General features: G+C 42.9%; 1 protein-coding gene across 1 annotated transcript in view; it reads left to right on the top strand.

Moving 5' to 3' along the window:
* The first annotated feature begins 1,696 nt into the window (after nucleotides 1-1,696).
* LOC113407532 (kinesin-associated protein 3) overlaps nucleotides 1,697-27,953 on the top strand; it is a 146,938-nt gene continuing 120,681 nt past the window's right edge. Inside the window, exons 1-10 of the mRNA XM_026656142.1 lie at nucleotides 1,697-1,817; nucleotides 10,263-10,394; nucleotides 11,790-11,944; nucleotides 15,029-15,084; nucleotides 15,584-15,725; nucleotides 16,454-16,553; nucleotides 17,555-17,679; nucleotides 18,159-18,257; nucleotides 19,888-20,066; nucleotides 22,521-22,683. Of these exons, the coding sequence (XP_026511927.1) occupies nucleotides 1,786-1,817; nucleotides 10,263-10,394; nucleotides 11,790-11,944; nucleotides 15,029-15,084; nucleotides 15,584-15,725; nucleotides 16,454-16,553; nucleotides 17,555-17,679; nucleotides 18,159-18,257; nucleotides 19,888-20,066; nucleotides 22,521-22,683 (1,183 nt within the window). The 5' untranslated portion in view covers nucleotides 1,697-1,785. The remainder of the gene's footprint in view (nucleotides 1,818-10,262; nucleotides 10,395-11,789; nucleotides 11,945-15,028; nucleotides 15,085-15,583; nucleotides 15,726-16,453; nucleotides 16,554-17,554; nucleotides 17,680-18,158; nucleotides 18,258-19,887; nucleotides 20,067-22,520; nucleotides 22,684-27,953) is intronic.

Below are 27,953 nucleotides of genomic sequence, written 5' to 3' on the forward strand. Positions count from 1 at the left end.
TGACAGAACAAGGAGCAATGGTCTCAAGTTGCAGTGGGGGAGGTCTAGGTTGGATATTAGGAAACACTATTTCACTAGGAGGGTGGTGAAGCACTGGAATGCGTTACCTAGGGAGGTGGTGGAGTCTCCTTCCTTGGAGGTTTTTAAGGCCCGGCTTGACAAAGCCCTGGCTGGGATGATTTAGTTGGGAATTGGTCCTGCTTTGAGCAGGGGGTTGGACTAGATGACCTCCTGAGGTCCCTTCCAACCCTGATATTCTATGATTCCTTACTGTGCATAAATGTGGGAAATTTCAGCCCATATGTGATTTGTTTGGGATTATTTTTTATTTACATCCAGAGCATTTTTTTAAAGAAGCCCTGCACAGATCAGAAATGGTGGCTTCGTGGCTGAAATATCAGGTTTTTTACTTATGCTTTGCTGAAACCATCCAAGGCAGATAAACTGAGTTCCTTCACTTTACCTGCAGGTAGGAGACCTGGATCTGGAGAGGTGCAGGTCTGGCAGACACCATAACGCTTCAAGGAAGAGTGGGTGTTTGTCCTAGCATCTTTGCCCCTGCGGTCTGTCTGCAATGGGGTTGTTTTCTAAGCAGGTTTAAAAATGGTTCCCAGCATTGCTGACTCTCACAATTTTATCACAAGTCTTGTAATATTTGGTGTTTTCCCTCAAGCTCTAGTTCCTGGAGACAAGCGATAGTATGAGAATCTCGGTTTTCATTAAAAGATACTTCCTAGCCCTCATGTTGTGGAGAAAAGTTGGAAAATGTGACCCAAGTGTAACCTAGAGTCTCAAAACAAAAAGGCAAAGAAAAAGAGCCCCAATGTTATTATTTATGAAAAGTCTCATGATTTTTTTCTTGCGTGGTGTCAAGTATCAGAGGGGTAGCCATGTTAGTCTGTATCCACAAAAACAACGAGGAGTCCGGTGGCACCTTAAAGACTAACAGATTTATTTGGGCATAAGCTTTTTTTTTTACCCACGAAAGCTTATGCACAAATAAATCTGTTAGTCTTTAAGGTACCATTGGACTCCTTGTTGTTTTCATGATTTTTTTGGTGCCTGACTCATGACTGTTGGATGCTTGAGGTTGGCCATACTGGGTGCAACTTACACTGATTACAGCAATGGACCTGGTGCTAAGCAATTTAAGGTGGCCTGGACTGTTTATACTGAAACCAGTTCAGTATAAACAGATCAGGATGCCTCCACATAGAGTGTGAAAATAGGGATGCTTTTTTGAGGGGCTGGGGTGCGTATAGTTGCCCATATAAGACAAAGCCCCTAATAATGGGACATCTGGTCACCCTACCTCCACATCAGGTCAGTCCTATGACTGGGTCTGGAACTAGGGTAGCTGAACTGGTCTTCACACCAGTTCTGCCCCCAGATGCTGTGTCACGTGCTGGCCCCCTGCTTGACCCACAGGGGGAACTTGGGGCTGGTGCAGCCTGGGTGGGGGGCTCTGGGCAGGGAAGCTGCTGCACAGACTCAGCCAGGGAGACCGCCCAACCTTGCCAGGGATGGCCATGAGCTCAGGCAGTGTCTCCTCCCTGCGTCCAGGGGGCGATGTGCAGGTCCCGCTCCTCTGAGCCCAATCTCGTTCTGCACAGGCAGCGCCAAATCAGTCACGCGGCGACGACGCGGCCTGCGGTCTCACTGCGCCTGCGCGCTAGGGAGAGCTGCACGGGCCGGGAGCTGTGTGCGGGCGGGGCTGGCGCTGCTCTCACCCTGGTAACAGCGGCCGCTGCAGAGCCGCCCCCGGCCCGGCACCCCCGCGGCACCATGCAGGGGGAGGACGCCAGATACCTCAAGAGGTACCGCCCGCCCCGTGCCGGGGGGCTGAGTCAGGCCGGGGCAGCACCGGAGTGGGGCGGGTGGGGTTCGGGGGGATGGATGGGTGGGGTTAAGGGAGGAGGTATGGGGGATGGGTGGGGTCGGGGGAATGGGGTCTAGATGGGGGATGTTAGGGGAGGGGGGAGGGGGTCTAGATGGGGGATGGGTGGTGTTAGGGGAGGGGGGATGGGGTTGGGATGGGTGGGGTTGGGGGATGGATAGGAAGGATGGGTGGGGTTATAGGGGAGGTTGGGTTGGGTGGGGGGTGGATGGGTGGGGTTATGGGGGGAGCTTGGGTGGGGGGGGGGGGGGATAGGAGGGTTGCCTGGGGTTATAGGGGATGTTTGGTTGGGTTTGGAGTGTATAGCTGGGTGTGCACTGTACGGGTGAGATGTAGATAAGGAGGGATGGCTGGGGATCACTGAGCAGGTGGGATGGCAGAGTAGCAAGGTAGATAAAGGGAAGGGTTGTGGAGGGGAAGGGTGGATCTGAGGGATTGGATGGCTGGGCTTTTTGGGAGGGATGGAGTGATGAGTGGGTGATTGTCTGCTGACACCATTGTTTAATGATGAAGCTGCCCCAGTTAGAGATTAGGATCCATCTAGCCTAGTATCCTGTCTTTCAGCGATGTCTGTTACCAGCTGCTTCAGAGGAAAATGCAAGCAGCCGCAAGAACAGTTATTCTGCCCATTGGGAAAGTTTCTTCTTAACCCCTGTCAGTTAGTGGCTGGTTTATCCCATGAGCATGAGCCCTTATAATTTTTTCCTACCCTATGTAATTCTGGATTTTCTCATTATCCATCATTTTTTAACCCTTCTGAGCTCCTGGTGATCTTCTTCTCTCTTCCCCCCCCCCCCCTGCTTATCTTCTGCACTGTTCAACAGCCTTTGCAGAGGTTTGATTGGATATGTTGGGACACCCCAGTCACATGCAGAGTTCTGTTACCCCCTTGTTGCTTAGATTGTTTACTTGTATCTGTCAAATTATTAAGATCCTTGATTTTAAAATGCATTGAAAACTACCAATGATTTCTGATAGCCATTGATTCTGCTGTGAAGATATGATCATAGCTGAAAATTGAGTGGTCATCTAGTGTTAAAGTTGCAATGGCCATCTCAAAGTTAGGGCTGTCCTTACCCATAGGCAAAGTACGCAGCTGCGTAGGGCACCAGGAAATTTGGGGCACCTGCGTGCTGCTCCAGCCCCTGCTCCGGCTCTTCCCCAGGGCCTCCACCCCACCTCTTCCCACCCCCATTCCCCTGAGGACTCCAGAAGCAGTTGGGCCTGCACTCACCGGTAAGTTGAGCGACCTGGCCCCAGCCTGCTCCACTCCCCTGGCTCCCAGCTGCGCTGCCTGCGAGTGCTGGGGGATGGTTTCCCCCCCCCCCCCCCCCCCCCCCCCCCCCCGCCCCCCGGGCCGCGGGGGGGGGGGCCCCCCCCCCCCCCCCCCCCCCCCGAAGGCCTGGGGCCACACCCCTACCCCCGCACGGGCACCAAAATAGCTAGGGATGGCCCTGCTCAAAGTAGTACCTATCTTAATGTGTATATTCTATGCAGGCCACTTTTGTGATCTCGGAGGAATTTTTTTCCAGCGTTTTCAACAGCAGTCTTAGATTTTTGTGTTCTAGAGAAATTGCTGAAACAAACCCAGTGCCCTATTGTTTGGCATGGCTCTGGGCAGATGTGCAAGCATAGCTCTCCTCTGATTTTTCCCTTGTCATCCTCCATGCAGACTCCCACACCAACTTTCTGTCTGGGTCACTGTTGTAAGTTGTTAGTGTATGGGGATCACAAGAATTTTTAGCCTTGTATATGCACAAAAATTGCACTAGTTTAACAAAATTAGATTAAAAAAAAATGAATTTAAACTGGAGTAAACTCCTATGTGGATGCTCTTAATTCAGTTGACACTAGAGCTAAATCGGTGCAAATTTTGTCTATAGACAAGACTTTCCTCTTTTAAGCCTTAATAGAGATTCTTGTCAATTTCAGGAACCAAGCAGGCAAGCGAAGTGAAGGGACAGGATGGCATGGCTGTATCATACCAGCAACCTGGCACAATCTTTGTCCTTCAAACCTTGACGATCATCCAACATTTGGATTTTTTTTTTCAAGTAGATGGATGGCTGCAAAAGTTAATAAGAATAGAAATGTTTCATTTATTTAAAAAACAAAAACATTTTCTTTGTGGCACTGGATACCCATATATACTACATTTGTTCTAGTGGATAGTAAATGTTGATAAGTGCAAAGAAATGTTCAGAGTTTATTGCTTTTTGGCTGTAATCTCAAAGCACATCTCAAAGTTCAGGCTTTGAGATGAGAACACTGAGGTACAGATGAAAGAGCAACTTCCCACGCAATGATTGGGCCTATCCGCATGCAAGAGGAAGAAAATGGCCCCCAGGCCACAGAGGAGAGGCTACTCTAGCCTGATAAGTAGAGCATAGCCTGTGACCCCCTCCCCTGGCACAAAGAAAGTAAAGCAGAGGATCTCCACAGCAATAGGTCCCGTGCTCACCCATGCCTCCACCCTACATAGGGGCAGGTTCCATGAGGAAAAAACTTGAAGGCAGTGCTAAAACTCATTGTGGGTCAACTAATTTGGGCAGGCTTGCTCTTCAACCTATTCATAAATATTACCAAGTTTGATAATTAAAACAGTTTTTGACTCTGCATAGAATATTTAATTAGTTTCTCTGCATGTAAGCCTGGTGGAAATGGAATTGGAAGAGAATAAAAAAGCTGGCTACCTTTGACGGTCATTCTACTACTAAGGCCTTTATCCTTAAATTTTGTGTGATTGTGTAACTAAAGATTATATAGACATGCACACAGTTAAGGCTTCCTGAGTAACCTTAACAAATCTACTAGGTGGGCCTTATTACAAATTCCCTCTACCCTCCAAAAAATAGACCTTGAGTGAAACAGTCTCACAAATTACAATTCCTCTCCCAAACTCCCTCACTCAAGCCCTCATACCTTAAGGTGTTGAGCACCCTCAATTCCCATTGTTTATAACAGGAGCTGAGGATGCTTAGTTTCTCATAAGATCAAGCTCACAGACCTTTCCTGAAGTAGCGTATTACCAAAAATCTGTAGATATATTGAAACAGGTTTGGACTTGCTTGATTTATATCTCATGGTGGTGGTGAATTGTAAAAATCAGCCAAGCCCAGTAACAAACCATCAAAATCATCCTGAGCCACTGAAGTTTCAGGCTCTGGAAAAATAGGTACTGTAGAGGCAGGGGCGTAGCCAGCTTCTAAGAGGAGGGGGAGCAAACATAAAAAAGGTGCTCCTCCTCTGGCCCCGCCCCCCTTGGCTCCTCCTCCGGCCGCTCCACGCCCCGCCCCCCTTGGCTCCTCCTGTGGCCGCACCGCCCCTCCCACCCCCCCATGGCTCCTCCGGCCCTGCCGTGCCACCCCTGTGGCCCGCCCCTTGCTCCTCTGGCCGCGGCTGCCGACCGCCATGCTGTGCCCCCCCCCCCCGCTCCCCCGGCCACGCCCGCCGCGCCCCCCCCATGGCTGCCAGCTGCGCTGCGGGCTGCCAGCCTGCGCCCCCCCTCGCTCCTCCGGCCGCGGCTGCCGGCCGTCAGCCTGCCCCCCCCCCCCCACCCCCCCCCCCCCCCCCCGCCCCCGGGGCCGCCCGTCCGCCCCCCCCCGGGGGTTTTGGGGCCCTCTGGGGGCTCCCCTTTTTTTTTTTTTTTTTTGTAGTGCTTCAGTTCACTGTTTTGTCAACAAAATATTGTAGTGTAGATAAGGCCTAAGACATGTCTTATCCTATCAGCAGGACCTGTGGGAAAGATTCCTTTAGAGAAAGATGAGTAACTGCTAATTGCTAATGGCATCAGTCTCTGGGGAAGCTGAGGATTAGGAATGCAGACTTTCAAAACATGGGCATATTTAGAAAATTAAACGCCTTTTTGGATCCTCTGACTTCTATGAGGCCTATCTTTCTGGTTCCGTGATTGATTCCTCTTAGTTTTGGATAGTTTAGGCCAGGGGTCGGCAACCTACGGCACGTGTGCCAAACACGCCACGCGAGCCGATTTTGAATGGCACGCGGCTGCCTGCCGCGGTTCCGACCCCCAGCCGCACTCAGCCCCCCCGCGCACCGCTCTCCCCTGCTGGGGCAGGAGGCAGAAGCTCCATCCTGCAGCAGCCAAGCTCCCCCGCTCCTTCCCCCAGCCGTGGTGCAGCCTGCTTTCCTGCCCCTCCTCCTCTCCTTCCCTGCGCCGGCCCTTGCAAAGGGAGGGGGGAGGAGTGGCAGCGTGTTTGCTGCTCTGCAAAAGCCCCGCGGGCCCGCTGTCCCGGCCGGAGCTCCAGCCGGCGCGCGGCAGCCCCTTGCTAAAGCCGGCCCTGGGTAAAGGAGGCAGAGAAGAGGTAGGGATGGGCCTTGGGGCAGGGGGTAGAACAGGACATATCCCTTCCAGCCCCCTGCCATGAGCCGCTCAGGGCAGAGGGCAGGGGGCTGGGAGCACCCCCACGAGCCGAGCACCCCAGCCCTCTGCCCTGAACCTCCCCCACACCCAGCCTTCTGCCCTGCACCTCCACACACACCCCAGCCCTCTGCCCTGACCCATCCCACCCCCAGCCTTCTGCCTTGCACCCTCCACACCCCTCCAGTCCTCTGCTCTGACCTCTGAAGCCCCCCACCCCCCCAGCCTTCTGCCCTGCACCCCCCACACCCCCAGCCCTCTGCCCTGACCTCTGAAGCCCCCCACACCCTCCAGCCTTCTGCCCTGCACTCCCCCACTCCCCTCCACCCTTCTGGGGCTGTGGGGGGCTTCAGAGGTCAGGCCCCACTCAGCCCGCTGCCGGTCTAGGTGAACAGAACGCCAGGCTGGCAGCGAGCTGAGCAGGCTGGTGGCGTAAGATCAGCATTTTAATTTAATTTTAAATGAAGCTTTTTAAATGTTTTGAAAACCTTGTTTACTTTACATACAACAATAGTTTAGTTTTATAATATATAGACTTATAGAGAGAGACCTTCTAAAAAATGTTAAAATGTATTACCGGCACACGAAACCTTAAATTAAAGTAAGTAAATGAAGACTCGGCACACCGCTTCTGAAAGGTTGCCTACCCCTGGTATAGGCTTTATCTAGGCAGGTACTCGGGAAGACTTGATTTAATCATGGATTCTTACATAAAAGTGCATTCTTGTTGGTTGTTATAACCTTAATACATATCCTTCACAACTCAGAGATAGATGTGGGTTTCCTTTTTAGAAGGTACACACTATACATTTTTTAAAGTGATTTATTTTGAAAACTTTTCAGATTAGTTTTACAGCTATATCAGAAAATGAATGATTGTCTGGTTATTTCATTTACCAAAGGTAATTGAAGCAGATAGTTTACCTTCCAATGACTTCATAAATATCTTCAGTTCAACAGGTTAATCATTAATATATTGAGAAAATTTGCAAGAAAATGAGCTGGAGACAGTGCTTGTCCCATTCGTTTTTTCAGTGCTTGTAATTTAACTCTGTCATTGCATATTTCTCTTTTTAAGATCTCACTCAGTTCCTTCCAAATTTCAACAGCGTCAGCAATAAAACCTATTTAAATAAAATAAAATGAAATAAAAGCTATTTCCTGCATTTTGTTCAAGGCTACAGAAATAGGCTTCAGGATACTCAGCATGTATTCAGCATTTCTCTTAAACCCAATGTTGAGAACTTTGGCTGTGACAGTGCCATCTGTTTTTTCACGATTTTGTTCACAACTGTCATCAGATTAGGCCAGTTCTTGATATAGTGCTCAAAACAGTCCACTACTGAGTTCCATCGCACGTGTTGTAGGAAAGTTAGCTTGGTTCCTCCAACATTTTTCAAAGCAGCTGCTGCAAAGTGGTTGTTACGGAAGTACAACTGGGGGGAGGGATAGCTCAGTGGTTTGAGCATTGGCCTGCTAAACCCAGGGTTGTGAGTTCAATCCTTGAGGGGGCCACTTAGGGATCTGGGGCAAAATCAGTACTTGGTCCTGCTAGTAAAGGCAGGGGGCTGGACTCGATGACCTTTCAAGGTCCCTTCCAATTCTAGGAGATGGGATATCTCCATTAATTTAAAATTTAAATTTAAAATTTAAGTATTTTGCAATTTCAACAACATTAGCCTTTATTTCTGGAACACTAAAGTCTTTGGCTATGAGGTGCAACAAATGAGCACTGCAACCGTATGTTATTAGCTTGGGACTCTCTTCCCTCTCTTCTAAATAATTTCGTCTCATCTTGGATACATTTGCAGCATTGTCTGTGACCAAGCTGCATACTAGACATTTGAATTTTTTTTCACAGTTTCTTATATCTTTTACTGCTACTTCTTGTAAGTATTCTGCTGTGTGTGCATTTCCTGATGTATCAATTGTTTCTGTAAGGAAGACATTCCCTTCTTCTGTTGTCACACAAGCACATACAACAGGATCATTGTGGACATTGCACCACCCATCAAGACTCAGGTTAACAATTTTACCCTCTAGACCTTTTGCACACTGCTCAATTTCTCTTTCATAAACTTTATCCAGCAATTTGCCTGCGACATCTGCTCTGTTGGGTGGACTGTATCCTGGTCTTAATGACTGAACCATGTTAATGAAGTGTGGGTTCTCAATCATACAGTAAGGAGCGTTTGTTGCATAAACAAACTGGGCAATTTTTTCGTCAATTACCTCTTTTTGTAATCTGCTGGTTCTTATCACAGACTTATCTATGGTTGTTTCTGGATGATGGATATATTTTTTTTTCTTTTCGCTATAGCTGATATACTGTGGCTATGTGACATACGTGATGTGACTGAAACACTATCATTGGCAGATAACTCTGAAACTATAGAAAATGATGGTGATCTTGAAGGTGGATAGTCTTCAGAATCCTGTATGTTGAGGATGGATTCTCCTCAACAAAATAAGTTAATGTAGTTATTTAATTATTACCACACCGCTCATTTAGTATTACTCATTGCATTCATTGACACTCAGTACTACTTTAAAGGTGAAATTGTAAAAGGGAGATCTGCCTATTTCAGCTATTTCATTTTAGATGCAGTTGTGATAAAAAAATATAGTACCATAGAGTAACAACTATATTTATTGATCAAGCATGAGAATTCAATAATAGTCCAGAAGGAATACAGGCAGTCCTTAAGAAAGAAGTATGAAATAAAAATGTTTACCAACCTGAAAATCCTGCATGTTCAGACATGTTCCTTTCATCGTCTTCAACGCAGCTTCCTTCCGAGAAGGAACATTTCTCATGATGTTTCATTTGGGCAACCAGGCCTTGCATTTCTTTGTTGCACTGTTTGCATTTTGCATGCATGCCTGTCTTACCCACAGGTAGAGGAACTTCATTAAATATTCCCAAACTGGGTCTCTTTTATGGCCTGCCGCCATTATAGGTTTTCCCTTCTAGTGAGAGAATGGTATGGTAGATCTCAAATCTATGAAGGCTACGCTCAGAAAGACCTCAAGACTTCTGGAGTATGCTGCTCAAACAGTTTCACTTTTGTTTCTATTGCCTCTCCCTCTCTTCTCACATTTATCTCCAGACTTCTTCTCATTGTCCAGATCTATTCCGCCCCCAACAATCTTCTATTCATTGAACTTTTTGAAATGTTACACTTTTAGAGAGAGGTGAGGGATTGACTCTGTGTACACAAATTTGCAGAGGAACAATAGGGTTGAGGTCTGTTATTTCTCACCTCTATATATTATGTATTTATTTAAAAACATTTTTGCTGTTAACAAGCATGTTATCTCTGGAGTCACAAATCCACAGTTTGAGAACTGCAAAACTAAACATCTCTGATGGTATCTTCTAGACTGAGCACTGAGTCCCATTGGGTAGATAGAAAGATTAACCAAAATAATCTATACAGAAGCACCTGGAACCCCATAAGATTGGGTCCCTAATCCATGAACTATTGGAACTCATTTATAAAACTTTTCTTAAAGATTACATGAATATATTGTCTCACAATACAGAATTAGAATTTATAATCCCTATTCCACGATGAGATATCTTTGAGCTATAATGTATCTTAATTAAAACTATCTTTAGATAGGATTTTTCCTCAAAAAGTATTTTATCAAAAAATCCGAGTTAAATAAAAGAAATCTGATTATTATTTTTTTATTTTTTAAAAAAAAATCGTTGATTTTTATCCACCCTGGCACATACTAGAGCCGATAGACACAGAGGTGACTCTTGTGCTAAGATTCTTGTGTAAATTGAAGGAATGTGGGAGAGACCATGTGCTAATGCAAAGAAGACCAAGGCTGGGTTTATGCTATATAGGTAGAATCTGTCTCACTAATACAAACTACTTGATCAGAGATGTCCAATTCGCATTGACCTGTTTTCCCAGATATTTCTTGGGCTTCTCATTTAGTCAGTGATGAATTTGTTTTTCTGCCTTGTAGGAAGGTGAAAGGAGGTAACATAGATGTACACCCTTCCGAAAAGGCCCTTATTGTTCATTATGAAGTGGAAGCAACCATTCTTGGAGAAATGGGGGACCCCATGTTGGGGGAGCGAAAGGAGTGTCAAAAAATGTAAGTTCATGGCACACTCTTGGGGTTATTAAAGTTAAAATGTCCTGGAATTCTAGGCTATGAGTTCTTAAAATTAGTGTTCTATTATATTATTTCCTTTGTTACTGAAACTTTTTCAAACTTCAGAACATTTTATTAAATTAGTATTAAGTCTGGGAATAACATATATGCATAGTTGTTTGCAGTGGTGTTGTAGCATATATTCATTGTAATATTAAACTTTAGTTCTTATATAGTGTTTGTTTTCCATCTCAAGGTACTTTGTAAAGGAAAATAATTATCATTCTCCCCATCTTACCTATGGGGAAGCTGAGGCATGGAGAAGTGAAGTTACTTTCTCATGGTCACACAGTGGTCAATGGCACAGCTTGGGATAAAACCCAGATCTTCTGAAGCCTATTCTGGTGCTCTATCCATTGGGATACACTGCCTCCCTTATTTGGAGTATGTGTATGTCCGGTTGATGTTAGCAATTTCATTATGTTATCTGCATTTTCTTTATACAGGGTACAGTTGTTGTGCCCTCTGTAGTTAAGGTTGCCTAAGCATTTCTGATGTAAAAGGCCCTTTTCCAGTAACTTTCTCAGACTTTCACCTGGAAGGTGAAACTTTCCAGGTCTGCTTTTTGCTTGAGGGCGAATTTGTTGTTGAAAGATTGAGCATATGTGTCTGAGTGCAGGGGTTCTTTTTTAAGAATAAGGAACAGGAAAAAAATAACCATTTCATTGTATAAGAAAATATTACTATTGCAGATTTTTTGAATACACTAAAAATGTTTGTCTGGTTTGCAATGAATCCATGCTATTCCATCTAGGACTCAATAGAAATCCTTTTATTCCACCTCCTGGTCTGTGCTTACAGATATCTGCTCTTGCTTACCCTCTGTCACTGGTATGATCTGTGATTTTTGAGTCCTTTATGGCAAAGTAGACTTCTCTCTATGGCTGTCCTAATGCAGTGTGAGGAAACTCTGCACAATCAATACTGACAGCCGATTTTATTTCTGAAAGGTATTTTTTCTATGCTATACTCTGGGAGTTTCATATTAATAAAGGAAAGTTACCTTTAGATAACTTTTTTGGAAATAGACCACTGACTCCTTATTTGCTGCTGTGTCTTGACTAGATAGGAGGCATTTGCTAATGCAGCCATCTCTAAAGCTGCTGTTTGACTAGTTGGTGAGAAATGGTCCTACCCTGTTAAGTCCATTTGACAGACAGTTGCTTGCTGTTCTGAACTCCAGGGTGCCACTGCTTTCTGATCTCGGCTGTTCCAAACTGTGGCATGAGCATCTCTGCCTTGACAAACTCATGACTATATAAGTTTAAATTGAAGCGTTGAAGATGCAAAAATCTTATCAACTGGGGAGAAAACCATCTGACCTGTGTCTTGCAGCATTCGGCTGAAGAGTCTTAATGCAAACACAGACGTTGCTTCCCTGGCTCGAAAGGTGGTGGAAGAATGCAAGCTCATTCACCCCTCCAAGCTAGCAGAAGTGGAGCAGCTGCTGTACTACCTGCAGAACCGTAGAGATGCCTCTTCCGGGAAAGGTAAGCAATAGAGAGAACGGGGAATGGAGAGCTGGAGTGTAGCAGCTATAGCGATACTCTGTATTTTGGGGTTTCTAATTCAAATGCTACTTTCCCTGATACTCAGAAACCTGAGGAGAGAAGGGGAGTGTGTGTTTTGTGCTGTACATGGAAGAATTGACAGAATCTTGTGGGGGAAAAGTTGTCATTTTGATGATCAAAGTACATTTTGAATTTTGATTAGTCAAACTTAATATTGATACTTCTTTCAATTTTTGTGTCTCGGTTAAAGTTTTCTGTTCTAAATGGTGAAATGATTATTTCAGATAGTGTTATAAAGATGACGATGGAATTATTTCCATGAAAATTACAACCTCTTCTCTTTTCTGTTACAACCAGTTAATAGGATAGATGCTTTCTAATGGCTTTATCTGGAAGCTATGGTTCAATGCCTGTTAAATTGCAGAGTCAACAGGTTCTTTATAGTACCAGAAGTCCTCACTTTGTCTGCTGACAGGGCTGTACTATTACACCCTAGCTTTATTTAGGCCTCTGTTTAACATCCAGTTCAGCAGCCTTCAGTCCTGAGGCACTTTGAGATTTAATAATGTTAAAAGAATTCTAGCATTTTCAGCTTTGTCTCTTGGTAAAACACACAGAAGGCAAAAATCCTGGAGAAATTTCTAAGCAAGTCCTGGATTCAAAGCAGTTAATTGTTAGGGGCTTGCAGGCATACATCTACCAACCCATGTTCTGGAATAGAAAGTATAAAAGTTTCCAATCCCCAACAATCTCCTGTGTGATTCCAAACCCAGATCTTTCGTTATATAGGCACAATTATAGGTTAGGTTTTCTTAACTCTTTTCTACTGTGTTCTTTTGTGGCCACTTCTTAGTAGAATGCATAGTTCTTAGTGCAAAAGCAAAAAAAACTGGGCTAGTGCTAGTTTATAATTGTTTCTTTCTTGCTGTCTAAAGAAGACCTGAAATTACATTATTTTTAAATGGTACCTTTCTGCCTGTTATATATATTAGAAATGTAGATCTTGTCTACTGGAAAATTCTGTAGGTGGGTGACCTGAGAATTAGTACTTTGACATCATGGATTCAAAGGAAGCAAAACCTGATTAATTGAGAGTGGAGCTGATTTTTTGTTCAGACGGTTTAAAACTCTCTTGTTTTCCTTTTGGTCTTATTACTAGGCATTTGAGCTAAATGCCTAGTAAACAATAGGAAGAAAAGCTTTTTTTGGATAAATATTCAATACCCCATCTCTTCACTAAGGCTTGTTGAAGCCTCCTCCAATAGAGAGTGGCAGCAAAACAACCCAGCCACTTGACATTAGATATGATATGCTATTATTAAGACCCTACCAAATTCACGGCCATGAAAAACGCGTCACGGACCATGAAATCTGGTCTCTTGTGTGCTTTTACCCATACTATACAGATTTCACGGGAGACCAGAGTTTCTCAAATTGGGGGTCCTGACCCAACAGGGAGTTGCAGGGGGTTGCAGTATTGCCACCTTTACTTGTGCGTTGCCGTCAGAGCTGGGTGGCCAGAGAGCGGCAACTGTTGGCCAGGTGCCCAGCTCTGAAGGCAGTACCATACCATGCCACCCTTACATCTGCACTGCTGCCTTCAGAGCTGGGCGACTGGAGAGGGTGGCAATACCATACCATGCCAGCCTTACTTCTGTGCTGCTGCTGGCGGCAGCTCTGCCTTCAGTGGTGCAGAAGTAAGGGTAGCAGTACCACAACTCCCCTCCATAATAACCTTTGACCCCCCCCCCCCACCCCACAACTCCTTTATGGGTCAGGATCCTTATAATTAACTGAAATTTCAGATTTAAATAGCTGAAACCATGAAATTGACCAAAATGAATCATGAATTTGGTAGGGCCCTAGCTATGATTTAAAAAACAAAACAAAAAACAAAAAAAACCCCAAACAAACAAGTAGCAAACTTTTCTTGAAACAAACAAACCTTCCCCCACCCCCAAAAAACCCCCAAGTCTTTCAGGCCTTTGTCATAAAGAAGCAGAACAGGCCCATGTCCAATGTTTTACCATTTGTCAGTTACCTTTAATGTTTATTTGGATGCTTTTTTTGTGTGTAGAATTTTGGACTTGCCCACAGGGACTCCTGCCATACCACAGCATGAGCCAGAACACAGGGTTTAAAAAGTGCTCTTCCTGCTCCACAGAGATGTCGTTTTTGGACCAATATGTTGCATGCTTGAGAGCTGGTCACTCCATAAAAGGGTGCAACAGTCTTTACATGCAGGCCTTGATGAGAACGAAGCCATAGCCATAGCCTCAAGGCCTTCCCCAGAGAAAGTCAGAAACTTTCACTATATCTGTACATCACAAACTTTTCTTGTCAGCAACAAAAATCCAGGAATGCTTTACTTTTAACTGTTTTGTTAACCATCATTTACCATCATGCACACTTCACAGGAAATGCTGAATAAAGGCCTACTTTACAAAGTCCTGATTAGACGAGTAGCCTACTGAAAGCAGTTGTTTTCCACCCTTGTGGCATATATACCAACAGAAAGTATATACATCACTGTAAGTCTGACCTAAGCTTTCTAGTGGCCCTCTGCACAGAGGAAAATTTTATCCTGAAGGTCCAGTCCTACATTATAGTGAGGGTATCCATGATTTTGTAATCATGGGATGATATTCTGTTCCAAAGCACATATACATATACATATATATAAAAATAAATAAATAAGGGGGCTTAACTCTGAATTTTCCAGTTCTTATGCAGTTAAAAATGTTAGACTTCTAAAGATGGATTCATTTTAAAAAAAACAAAAAAACTCTTTAAAAACAAGCAAACAAACAAAAAAACTTGCAGTACATTATTCTGAGTGTCAAAAAGTCATGGCGAAATTTTCTCCTTGGCTCCTTCTTGCTCTAGCTACAATGCTAAAACAACGCTTGAGGTTTGTTATATACTTAGATTGTAAGCTCTTTGGGGTTGGGATCCTCTTTTTGTTCTATGTTTGGGGCTCCTAGATACTATGATAATACTGAATATGCTATCGTCAATGAATATGCACAACATTAATTATAACCATGTCTTTTATCACTATAGAAAAGAAAGAGAAATCTAGTAAACCGAAAGATCCACCACCTTTTGAAGGAATGGAGGTAGGAATCTAAGCTAGAATTTAAAGGAAGCTAAATACGAAGACCTTTACTCTTGCAGAACTGTTTTATATTAAAAGGAAAAAATATAGATGCAAATCAGATGAGTAAAATATTGAAGAATTTTTTATTAAAGACCTTGGTTTAAAAATATTAAATAATAAAATAAGTCCTCTCCGTAAGTGGTAAAATTCTTGCACGTTTGTCTTTGGGTTATATACTTAGAGGGTAATATGAGTGAGATTCTGGAACATGGGGCTAGACACTACAAAGCTGCTACTTTTAGTGTCAGTTGTTTTTGTAATGAAATCTCCTTGTGTGTTCTGGGCAGTCAGTAGCAATGGTTCTGTACATGGTGTTTGGTTTTTGTTGTCGTTTACATCTTAAGACTTAGCTATGCACTCTTTTCTGCTTTGCTGCAAAGTAACATCGTTTTTGTTGCATGTTGAGCAGGTTCCTTTTTCTCTGTGTCAAAGCCCAGCTATGTCTTTGATGCTTTCAGATTGATGAAGTAGCCAATATCAATGACATGGATGAGTACATTGAGTTACTGTATGAGGATATTCCTGATAAGGTGCGTGGCTCTGCCCTTATCTTACAACTCGCCAGGAACCCTGATAATTTGGAAGAATTGCTGCTCAATGGTAACTTACAAATCCTCTCATAAAGTTATGCTGGGTTTTTTTCCCCATCTCTGTGGAGCTATTTCTCCGCTCAGAGAGACTCCCACATCTTTCATTTGGGATGGGATGGGGTTCTAGTATTAGTTTGCTCTTAGAGCAAAATAGGGCCAGCACACAACATTTACTGTTTATATCTCAACAGTGCTGTAGCACCCAAAATGTGCTCGGTGCTGTGTATGTGGGGGGAGGAGGAGAAGAGAGAGAGTTATAGAAGAAGGCATTCCTTGCCCCAAAAAGCTTACCCTCTGTAAAGACACACATTATATAAGCAAGATCCGAGTTAAGGGTTTGTGGTGATGCTAGGTTGATGCTCTTTTTCCCTTTCTTTTCCCTTGTCCCCTCTCCAGAAATCCCTTCTCTCCACTAGCGCATCAGCCAAACTGTTTCACCATTGATGCCCCAGTGTGTCGTCTCCAACTGCCCCCCCCCATGTCATAAAATGGGATTAGTCTGAGAGACTGATGCAAAAAACATTAGGCAGTCAAATGGCCATGTTAATGAAAGTGTCTGAAGGCTGAGGTCACTCTGGTGGCAGGGGCCTACATGGCTTCACCTGCTCCTTGTACTAATTGTCAGATCCTGCTGCCTGAAAGAATGCAGTGAAAGGTGTGTTTAATCTGTTTAGCTCAAGCAGGTCATAGAGAAAGAGGCACTACAGCCATTCATCTAAATCTTGTTTGGTTTTTTAGAAACTGCCCTGGGTGCATTAGCCAGAGTGCTGAGAGAAGACTGGAAACAAAGTGTGGAACTCGCTACTAATATTATTTATATTTTCTTTTGCTTTTCAAGGTAAGTGCAAGAGGAGCTTGCTCTATCAGTTGCCTTGAGTTTTTAGTTATTTTCTGCTCTAGTATAGTTTGGAATTGCATCTTAAAGCACTTTTACTGAGAAATATCACTACATATGGGGAAACTGAGGCATAGAAAGTAAACCCATGGGGACATGAGCCTCAGCAGAGCCAGGATCACAGAACCCATGGTTTTTGAGTTCCAGTCCTGTCCCCTATCCCACTGGACTCTTTGGTGTCTTCCTTATCTCCCACATAACTCTCCCATCAATGAAAACAGTATTCAAAACTCAAGTATTCAATTGAAATGTGAAATGTTCAATTGTTAGTAATGTTACAGCTTCACTACATCTAGAATATTGGTGAAAAAGAAGTTATCACATAGGTGGATTATTACCTTCCCTTCCCCCCCCCCCCCTCCCCCTTTTTTTTTTTTGCGAGTGTGGCCTGGCTGAACCATTTTATAACATACAATCTATAGCTGGCTGGAAAAATGGAATTTTCGTTCCAAGAGAAATTCTGACTTACCAGATTTTTGTGTGTGTGTTCCAGATCTGAACAAAAAAAAAAAAATCAAAATTTCCTGTGGATGAAAATTTCAAAAAAATTTGGTTCACATCCACCAAATCATTTAGTTTAAATAGTATCATTGCATTTTGACTTAGACATTTTGTTTTTTAGACATATTAAAATATGAACTATTAAAAATTAAACAAAATAAATTGAAATGACAAAGTCAAAAAAATGTTTTTTCTGTATCAAAATGAAATGAGTTGAATTGTTCCTATCAAAAGTTTCATCAAAATTGATACGTTCTCACAAAATGCTTCTAGTTTGACAAAACGGCATTTTCCGATAGAAAACTGTTTCGCTGAATTTTTTTCGACTAGCTCTAATGAAAACCGGTCAGATTGTGCAATACTATGAGATCTTACTACCCCAGTTTTGAACACAGATTTTTGGCTTTATTTCTCTCATACACTGCATATCTTTTTTTTAACAGTTTTTCTCAGTTTCATGGACTAATCACACACTACAAAATTGGAGCTCTGTGTATGAACATCATAGATCATGAGCTGAAGAGACATGAACTCTGGCAGGAGGAACTCACCAAGAAGAAGAAAGCTGATATCCTCTCTCTGTGCCTGGGCAACTTTCAGCTTTTCTGATTCCTAGTGGTTGAAACGAACTATATGTGCAGTAACTCACGTCAATACAGAAGATGAGTGAGAGAGCACAAAATCTAGTTGCAGGACTAGAACAGATGAAAACCAAAAGTGAAAAATTTGGGCTGGAGAAGGGATTGTTTTTTGTTCTTAAAAATGATTTTAACCTAAGTGTTTTAATTTACCAGGAGTATGGCTTATATGGGACATTTTTACTACTAGTAGAATCCTTAACACCATTAATTCCTAAACCTATTCATAGTGTGGACCTCGTTTTAATAGAAACATTGTCCCATGGGCATCCTCTTATTCATTATTACACAGACATGTAGTCCCGGCTGGATGATCAAATAACATCTGTGATTGACATTTGTCCCCACTCTGTAATTTCCCTGTGTCTTTTGCTCTATTACTATACAATCCTTAACTCCAGTTATTTACTTGATGAAGATCCTGAGAATCAAACCCTGAAAAAGGATTATGAGAAAACCTATAAAAAGTACCAGGGGCTGGTTGTCAAGCAGGAACAGCTGCTGCGAGGTATGAACTCCTAAAACATAAGCAACAGGCAAGGAGATCCTTGTCACAGCATGAAGGGCCAAGACTTGCTGAGAACTTTTAACTAGTGTGGAGGATGTTTACTAACAAGTTAGAAAAATAAAAATAGTCTTAATCTGCATACTTTGGCAATGTTTTAAACATTATTTAAGTAATCGGCCAATCTCAAAGAGAGAACTTTGGTGTGTGTTTGCCAGAACACTGCATACTGCTGGTGACATTGCTCCTGCCATTGAATAGTGCTGGAGTCTTGCAAGGACCAGATCATCAGCTGGTGCAAACTATTATAGCTCCACTGAAATCCATAAAGATGCCTATTTGTACAAGCTGCAGATCTAGTACTTGAATATGTATATAAAGCAAATTGTATTTCTTTTCCTTTTGAGTTATCTCTTCAGAACACGCTAGATGGTTCTTAGCCCAGTTCTACCACTACAAGGAGTATCAATGGGCCCCTTTGTTGGTATTCTCAGTACAGAAGCCCACCATCAAATGAGCCAGGGAGACTGACAAGCTTCTCACCTGTATGCATAATTCATTTATTAGGGATTGAGGATCACTGGCAGGGAGCATTATGAAGGTGCCTGCATTGCTGCTGTACTATGTCTGTTCTGTGCATGGAATAGTTCTTTTTCCAAGACACTCAGTCTAGTGCTTTACACCAGCACTAAGTTCACTTGTAAAAAGTGAAGTAATGATTTTTTTAAATGAGGTCTTTGTAATAATCTTACACTTTCATCATTTTAAAAATGAAGCTCTGCAGCGATCAGGGAAAAACTATGCTTACAGTACTCTAATCAGGCAGTGTGAGTGCTAACGCAGTGTGTGTCCATGTAGCAGCCAGAAAACATGTTGAGGTCTGGCAGGCAGATGCAGATCTGCAAAAGAATTGGGAGAAAGGTAAATGAAGAAAACAGTCAAATTTAAAAAAATTACGTATTTCCAGAAACTTCTTAGCTTTTATTAGCAACATAGATAATTATTAAAACTGGAATAACTGAAAAAATGTAGGGCCTGATTCTCCTCTGCTTTGCACCTTGTGTAGTCATTTACACTGTCTAAAGTGATAGAATGGTAACACTCTACTCCTACTGTGCGTACGTGTAAGGGTCTGCACAAGGTGCAAAGCAGTGGAGAATTAGGCCCCTATTTTTATTTTTAGCATTAATGCTGTTCTTTGTTTTGTTTGATTTTTCTTAGCTTGGACAATAAAAATAGCGTAATTGACTAGTATTCAACAGTTTCTAGTTAATTTCACTTCAAATGCATTTTGCATTCTGCTGAAATTTTTGGACTGCAATCACCCCAAGGGAATGTTTTTTTTTTTAATAGTTTCCCTGGAATTTGTAAAAAAAAAATAAAGGTTGCGGATGGTCATAAGTTGTATAAAACTATATTTTCAAAACCTATATAAAATAATAAATGGATTGTAATTCTAATTTTCTTTTCTAAATGGGGATCAAAAGCATTCAACTTTGGCCTTGCTTAAAATCAGTGGGGTACAGTCGGTGCTGAACACTTTTGAAAATCCCATCCTAAACATTTAATGTAGATGTAGATTGACATAGTCCCAGTATCTTTGACCTATTGGTATGATTGGTTTTGATGTTAGTTGCTCTTTATCTGCTGCTGAACCTCGCTGAGGACACACGCACAGAACTGAAGATGAGGAACAAGAACATTGTCCACATGCTAGTGAAAGCACTGGACCGAGAGAACTTTGAGCTGCTTATTCTGGTGGTGTCTTTCCTGAAGAAACTTAGCATTTTTATGGAGAACAAAAATGACATGGTAGGTCTTGTAGCAATCTACAGAAATGCTATGGTGGTTGTTCATTGGGTCAGAGGGGGTCAGGGATTCCAATGAAAGTGAAATAAACCTCTTGCATCCCACCCCCTTTTAAAATAATTGTAGCCCTGATTTTAGTACTATGAAGGGACTACAGTAAATGTAACGCAAGCCCCAGCAGGGACTGCTATAGAAAACTACATATAGAATCATGTAGGGAGCCAGCCTCACCATAGCAAAATTACATGTAAATATGTTGGCGAAGAGAGGAATTGCAAAGATTGGTATAAGCATCCAAAAGTCTGGGTATTTATCCAAACATCTGGAGGTCCCCAAAACCAGCCTGCAACCAGACCCTCTTTTTGACATTCATCTCTAACTCTTGTTGTCTCAGGGAAGGAGATCTGGTTACACTTTAGCAGACTGCTAGACTGGGCTATTGCCTTCCCAAGCCAGCAGGATCTTCCATACTGTAGTAGAATGCAGCCCAGAAGTGCTTCATGTTGCTACTGCTGGCTCCTAATGCAGGGACTTTCTCCATAAACCTGGGTGGGTGGTAAGAAATTTCATGTCCTTGGGAAAATGGAAGGACTTTTTTTTTTATTTGGCTCTGAGAGCCGACAAATGCAGCCACTCCCTCATTCACTGAATCCCTTTGTGGCTTTGGCAAGTCACTTTATCAGTTTACATCAGTTCACCAATCTGTTGAATGGGGATAATGATCCTTACCTACCTACCTACCAACCTCAAAGGGAAATCATGACACTTAACGATTGCTTCTAATGCGTTTTGGATCCTGAGTTGAAAAGGTGTATATATATAAATGCAGTAAAAATGAGTTGAGAATTGTAGACAGTTGTATCTTAGTGACTGTCATGCTCTTGTGTATTTACATACAATTAGGAACAAGGGTATTTCCCTTATTCGTAAGACCCTGAAGAATGTATTTCTGGGGAATTTATTGTATTTCTTAGGTGGTGAAGTCATGTGCTCTTGAGATCAATCTATAATCATGCACTGCCCTGAAGCACCTTACTGGTCTAATAAAGATTAGCTATCCCACCAGCTGATTGGCTGGCATACTTTCCACATTCCATTTGATTTAGTGTGGAAACAAACAAAACAAAATTAATGTTTATTTTATTGTGAACTTTTTGGACAGCCTTGAACATTTTTCAAATAGACCATACAGCTTAGCTTGGCTATCTTCACATGCATTTTTTTCATAATACAGATAATACTTTAGAAAAAAATACTTTTCCCATACAGTGAGAAAGCTACTGATGAGGGAGATAGGATTCTGAAAGTTGTAGGTTTTCTCTCATTTTAGCTGTGTCTAAATAACCTTTGGGGACAAAATGAGCCAAGTTTAGCTGTTTCAGGTTTTATCCTGTTTTACTTACTTGGGCAAAACTACTAATGGTGTGATCATTTAATCTATCTTGGTGTTTGTATCATGTCTGTCACCTTGGCTTCTGAGTGCCATCATTGCTAATTATGTTTAAAGCAATGAGGCAGAAATTGTTATTGGTCGATTTGGACTCAGAGCTCTAGTGTAATGCAAATAATTTGGATAATATAGCACATTTATGAAGATCACCAGCGTGGTGTTAACAGTTTTCTTGCTGCTTTGAGTTCATTCTCTGCATGTTTCTGACTGAAAGATGGGCTGCAGACACAATCCTAATGCATATGGTAAGAGCGTAAAGGGTTCAAACTAACTTACACTTATGGCCAGTAACGGCAGACAGATGTAGCTTAGAAGATGGTGAGAAAAACTTTCTGAAGACTTGTCAGTCAATGATCAGATGTCTTTTCTTGGGCTGGTAAGGAAAACATATCAGAAAATGATACTGCTGCTCAGTCCTTAGATTATGTCCTGTAATCTTAGTGATACACCTACCAAGATCACTTTAATGCTTCTGTTAAATTAAAATACAGGGCAGCTTGACATTATGAGAGTACATACTGAATCCTGCCTAGAACTCACTCAAACATGCAAGGAAAGGGCTCATACTCCTTGGATAGCAATTTTGTCTCTCTCTCAGTTGGGTATCTATCTGACTTCTAATGGCGATCACTCCAAGGTTATCTGTGTTTGAATTAGACCCCTGATCCTGGAAGTCACTCTGCAAGTGGATCCCTGTGCCAATCCCATTGAGGTTTTTCTCCCCTCTTCCCCCCCCATTCATCTGATACTCCAAAGATGGCTGAGTCCATTAGCTCAATCTTCCTTTTAAAAAAATAATTAGCCAGAGAGCAGTCCTAGAAAATTTTTAGCCACAAAGCCAAACTTTTGGAAGGTGAAGCCACTTTGAATCGAGACACTGTGGTAACTTTTAACTATTGGCTTTGCTTTTGCTTTCATTTATAAGTATAATTTAAAAAATAGTTGCTAACAAAAGCAAAGGTTTGGGTAGGTTGTGGGCTTAGTGACTTCTCATGCTTCTCATACAGGTTGAAATGGATATTGTGGAAAAACTGGTGAAAATGGTACCATGTGAGCATGAAGACCTGCTGAATATCACCCTTCGACTTCTACTGAACCTCTCCTTTGACACGGGCCTGAGAAACAAGATGGTCCAAGTTGGGCTGCTTCCCAAACTTACTGCACTTCTAGGTATGTTTTCTTTGGTCCCTGTGCAGCCCTTCCAGCAGCGTTAGCATCGTTGTTATTATTGAGCTCTTGTCAGCCCCTTCCTATGGAAGGACAAGGTATCAACTTCCCTCAAAAAAGCAATTGTTAAGCTCTTGATCAAGAAATCATCTCTTGCCACTGGCAATCCAGTTATTGTCCTGTCTCAAATCTTCTTTTTGGATGAAGATTATCAAGAAGATTGTAGCAAGTTACACACACATGTGAGTCCTAGTGTCTTTTTGATCCTAGTTAATTTGGTTGTATGCCTGGGTGTGGGATGGAGACCCCACTGCTAGGATGGGATTGCTGACCACCTGATGAGGAACAAAGATTCTGGTGTCCATACTAATCCTGTTAGAGCAGTGGTTCCCAAACTGTGATGTGGGCTGGAGGAACATTCAGGGAGTGCAGCAGGGCCCAGGCTAGCCCCCCTGGGGGGCAGGGAGGGAGCATCACCCAGGCCTGCTCTGCTCCCAGCTGCAGCCTCGGGCTCCAGCCATGGCCCGGCACCAGCTGCAGCCCTGCCTCCCAGCCACAGCCCTGCTCCACGCCCCAGCGCCTGATCGCGGTTCCCAGGGGGGCTGCAGACAGGTTCCATTACAGGTAATGGGGGACATGCCAGAAAGGTTCAATCCAGTAGTTAAGAATGCCGGGGTTGTAGTGTCTGAGGACATCCAGCTCTGTGTGTCAGTTTCTTATGGTGGAGTAGTTTAGATAGCTTTCCTGGTGTCTTAACATAGGGATGTGATCAGAGCTAGCTGCCTGAGAATCAACTGAGAGAACACTGTCAATGCTTGTAGTATGGAGGAAATGGCCAGTTATATCCGAGCCTTTGGTGGATGGCTATGCCCACCATTTGTTGCTAAGGCTTGTAACCTGGGAGTCTTGTTGGATTCCAGATAGTGGTTGCCAAGAACGTGTTTTCTTGTCAGTAGCAAATAAGGTTATGTCCATTTCTTTTAGATGTGAATTTTCCTGCAGTTATGTCACTTGCAGGTTGAATTACCCCAGTACACACTATAACACCTTAACACCACTTGGAAATTGCAACTAAGAGCAGAACTTGTTTGCCCACTTACTAAACAATATTTTCCACAGGGAGCACTTTGATACCAGTTGATTTCCAGGTGATGTTTAAGGTAAAATTCCTGCTTGATGGAGTTTGGGTCCTGGCTGCTTGATGATGTTTCTCCATACAGATGGAAGATTCCCAGGGTATATAAGCCGAAGAGGAATTGAGAGGCGGGAATGTATGACATAAACACTTTCTTCAGAATGAAACAAATGGAAAAATAGAAGGGTACACAGAGTAGCAATTGAACCTCAGGCTGTGCTGAAGGGGATGACAGTGGTTTATAGAATTGTATAAATGTAGGGCTGGAAGGCACCTCAAAGTTATCAAGTCCGGCCCCCTGCACTGAGGCAGAACCAAGCAAACCTAGACCATCCCTGACAGGTCTTTGTCCAAACTGTTCTTAGAAACCTCCAATGATGGGGATTTCACAGTCTCTCTTAGAAGCCTGTTCCATTGCTTAACTATCCTTATAGTTAGAAGGTTTTTCCTCATATCTAATGTAAACCTCCCTTGTTGCAGATTACGCCCATTACTACTTGTCCATGGAGAAGAACTGATCAGTCCTCTTTATAGCAGCCTTAGCATGTTCAAGGACTGTTATCAGGTCCCCCCCTCTGTCGTCTTTTGTCAAGAGTAAATATGCTCAGTTTTTTTAACCTTTTTCTCATAGGTCAGATTTTCTAAACCATGTAATATTTTTATTGCTCTCTTCTGGACTCTCTTCCATTTGTCCACATCTTTCATAAAGTATGCGCCCAGAATTGGACACAGTAGTCCAGTGGAGGACTCACCAGTAGTGAGTAGAGCAGGACAATTACCTCCCATGTCTTACATATGCCACTCTTGTTAATACACCCCAGAATGATGATAGCCTGTGTGCAGCTGCATGACATTGTTGACTCATGCTCAATTTGCGATCCACTGTGACCCTTAAATCTTTTTGAGCAGTACGACCACCTAGCCACTTATATCCCATTTTGTAGTGGTGGATTTAATTTTTTCCTTCCTAAGTGAAGTACTTGTCTTTATTGAATTTCATCTGGTTGAATTTAGGCCAATTCTCCAGTTTGTCAAGGTCATTTTGAATTCTAATCTTGTCCTCCAAAGTGCTTGCAACCCTCCCATCTTTGTGTCAAATGCAAATTTCATAAGCATGCTCTCCAATTCATTATTCAAGTCATTAATGAAAATATTGAGTACTACTGGACCCCTTTGGGACCCCAATAGATACACACTCCCAGTTTGACAGTGAGCCATTGATAACTACTCTTTGAGGACAGTCTTTCAACCAGTTGTGCATCCACCTTCTAGTAATTTCATCTAAACCACATTTCCCTAGTTTTCATATGAGACTGTCATGTGGTACTGTGTCAAAAGCCTTACTAAAATTAAGATATATCATGTCTTCTGCTTTCCCCCATCCACTAGACATCAAGTGTGGAATAATCTCCATGCAACAATGATAAATTCAAATCTAGGCAAGACTGGCTTTGCCCCTTATCCTCAAGATAGATAGATTGTGTTCCATACATGTGAATTTTTCATATAAGACTTAAAAACAAAGTTCTGTTATCTATGTGTAAATAGTGCAGCCTGTGATTAGAGTTGGGTGGGGAATAGTTGTCCAGCCCATGAAAATTTGAGGTTTCAAAAATTTTCCCCCATATTGGGATGAAACAAGACCTTTCAAAATGTTTTGCGAAAAAACAAAAAGAGGGAGACCCCAGAATAGACAATCGCCTGCCTGGTGGTTCAGGCACTCACCTGGGATGTGGGAAACCTGGATTCAAGTCCCTGGTCTGAATCAGGCAGAGCAGGGATTTGAACTTGGGTCTCTCCCACATCTCAGGTGAGTTCCCTAACCACTGGGTTACTGGCTATTCTGGGGTTCTGCGTCTATGTGGAAAGTCCATCCTGGACTCGTGAAACCTTTCTGACAAAAGTTTTGTTAAAACTGACCCTTTCCAACAAAAAACTTTTGGTTTTGATGAATTGACATTTTCTGACAAAACCGTTCCACTGAAAACTTCCCAACCAGCTCTGTGTTGTGTTTTGCACGTATGGAGGTTTGTCCTGCTATCACTGCACAGAATTTCCCCTCCAAACACTGCTGTGAAGAATCCTGTGTATCATTTGGCTGCCACCCTCCACTCCAGAGGCTGCAGCAGTCCAGAGACTCTGTACCTATAATTGAACTTGGCCTTGTGAATTGCTGAGCACCTTGCTTTCAATGGGAGTTTTGCTCTTGCATTACTAGGTCCATAATGCATATAGTGCTTTGGGAAAAAAGAGGCTATGTGAAATGTTATCCCAATATATTGTAACTGGAATGTACTGAATCCATGACCGCTGCTTTATTGGACGTCTTCTAGGAAATGCACCTTGAACTGAATGCATGAGTTTTCTGCACCAGTTTACACTAGCACAGGATCTAACGCTGTGATCCTTAATCCTGGCTGCGAATAATGTCAGTGATGATTAAAAATCATTTCTTCCAAACTTTTTTGCATGCAAACAGCGCCGGGGTGCTGCATTTCACACCATTCCTCTCTGGGCTGTAAACAGAGGTGATTTTGGGGGTGGGGGGTGCACAGCATTTGGGATCCCTTCTTTTTATGCCCAGTTCCAGATGAAGGGTGGTGGTGGTGGGGTAAATGGCATTTAGCGATAACTGGGATGAGGGAGGCTATCTAAACAGAAAAGTCATTTTCTTTAGATCCAATGAAGTGCTTCAGGTTCAACTATTGGTATGTCTAGACTGTAGTCCAGGATGTGAATACAGCTCGAGTAGACATACCCAAGCTAGCTTTAAATCAACCAACCCCACAAGTAATTAGCCAGGGTTCTGAGTGGGCTTGTACAGCCTGTGCCGAAGCACACACTGCTTCTGAACCTGAGCTAGCTTTAATCTAGCTAGCTCGGGTATGTCTGCACAAACTGCAATCACAGCCTGTGGTTTCGGTACAGATGAAACTTTAACTTGTAAGCTGGGGCAGAGACTGTGTTCTGTGTTTGAACAGTGCCTAGGTGCTACTGCAATACAAAAAATCTGTCATGACGTACAAGGCATTATTCTGAGATGTCACAACTCTTTAGGGTAACATGATGGAGCTGGAGCCTATGGCCATCACGTATCTATTTTTTAATGTTTGTATCTGGTGCAGTTTCTGGGGTTCAAAATATTATTCTTTTATATTTGGAAACCATAACCAAAATACTGTAGCCTACTTTCCCTACACCCTATGCCAGTTCCAGGCGTCAACAAGATTTCCTAGGTGCAGTACCTGTAATAAATACATCACTTTGTACATCAGAGCTGAGCAAAACTGGCCAACCGGGCTTCAGTATTAAATAAATTATTTTTAAGTGTCAAATACCCCTCTTATCCTGGTTACTAGGGCATTGAATGCATATTACTCAAGTAAATTCACTTTGGTTTACATTTGCAGTTCATCTTCAAGTGCTAATGCATCTCAGCAGCTGTTGACAAGTTAACCATACAGTTCCTAACACCACAGGGTCAAACTTGTCAGCTCATTAGGCTACTGCATTTTAACATTCATGCATATCACGCCTTTAGCAGTTGGTATGAAAGGAGAGTATAAATTAAATACAGTAGGCATTTAAGGAGGAAGTTGAGGTTGCAGATCGGTAATGGGTAGGGATTGTGGGCACATATGTGGGGATTGAGACTCATGAGGTGGAGAAGTAGCGTTTGACGTAGCATAGGAAGTCTGTAGGGTCCTTGGCTTTTTCCAGAGCGATTAAGCAGCATAGGAGCAGGAGTGGAGGGATCTGAGGTTAGGCATGTGCCAAGGCTGGGAGTTGGTGGGATGGACTCTGCTGTGAGAGGCAGGCAGAAAGAGTGAAGGGATTCTACAACTGAGCGAATGGAGGGGACATAGAGTGACAGACATTGAAGGAGAAGGATTATTCTTTGTGTTCTCCTCTCTCACCCCAGAGCCTCTTGGCTGATGCAAGGGAGATCAGGGGTATGGGTGGTGGGAGGTTCTTTGCTCTTCTTCGGCCTCCATTTTTTAGTTATTCTCCCAGTTCGAAATAGTTCCTGGTGCCTGCTTCCACATATAGCTTTGCCAGTCAGCAGCAGTGTGAAACCGATCTTGTTGCTTTCAGTGCAGCCTATGTGTTCTGAAGAAGTGAAAACCGACTGCTCTTG

The sequence above is a fragment of the Terrapene carolina genome, unplaced genomic scaffold, assembly GCF_002925995.2.
Source record: "Terrapene carolina triunguis isolate 2854851 unplaced genomic scaffold, T_m_triunguis-2.0 Scaffold212, whole genome shotgun sequence".
NCBI classification, from domain to species: domain Eukaryota; kingdom Metazoa; phylum Chordata; order Testudines; family Emydidae; genus Terrapene; species Terrapene triunguis.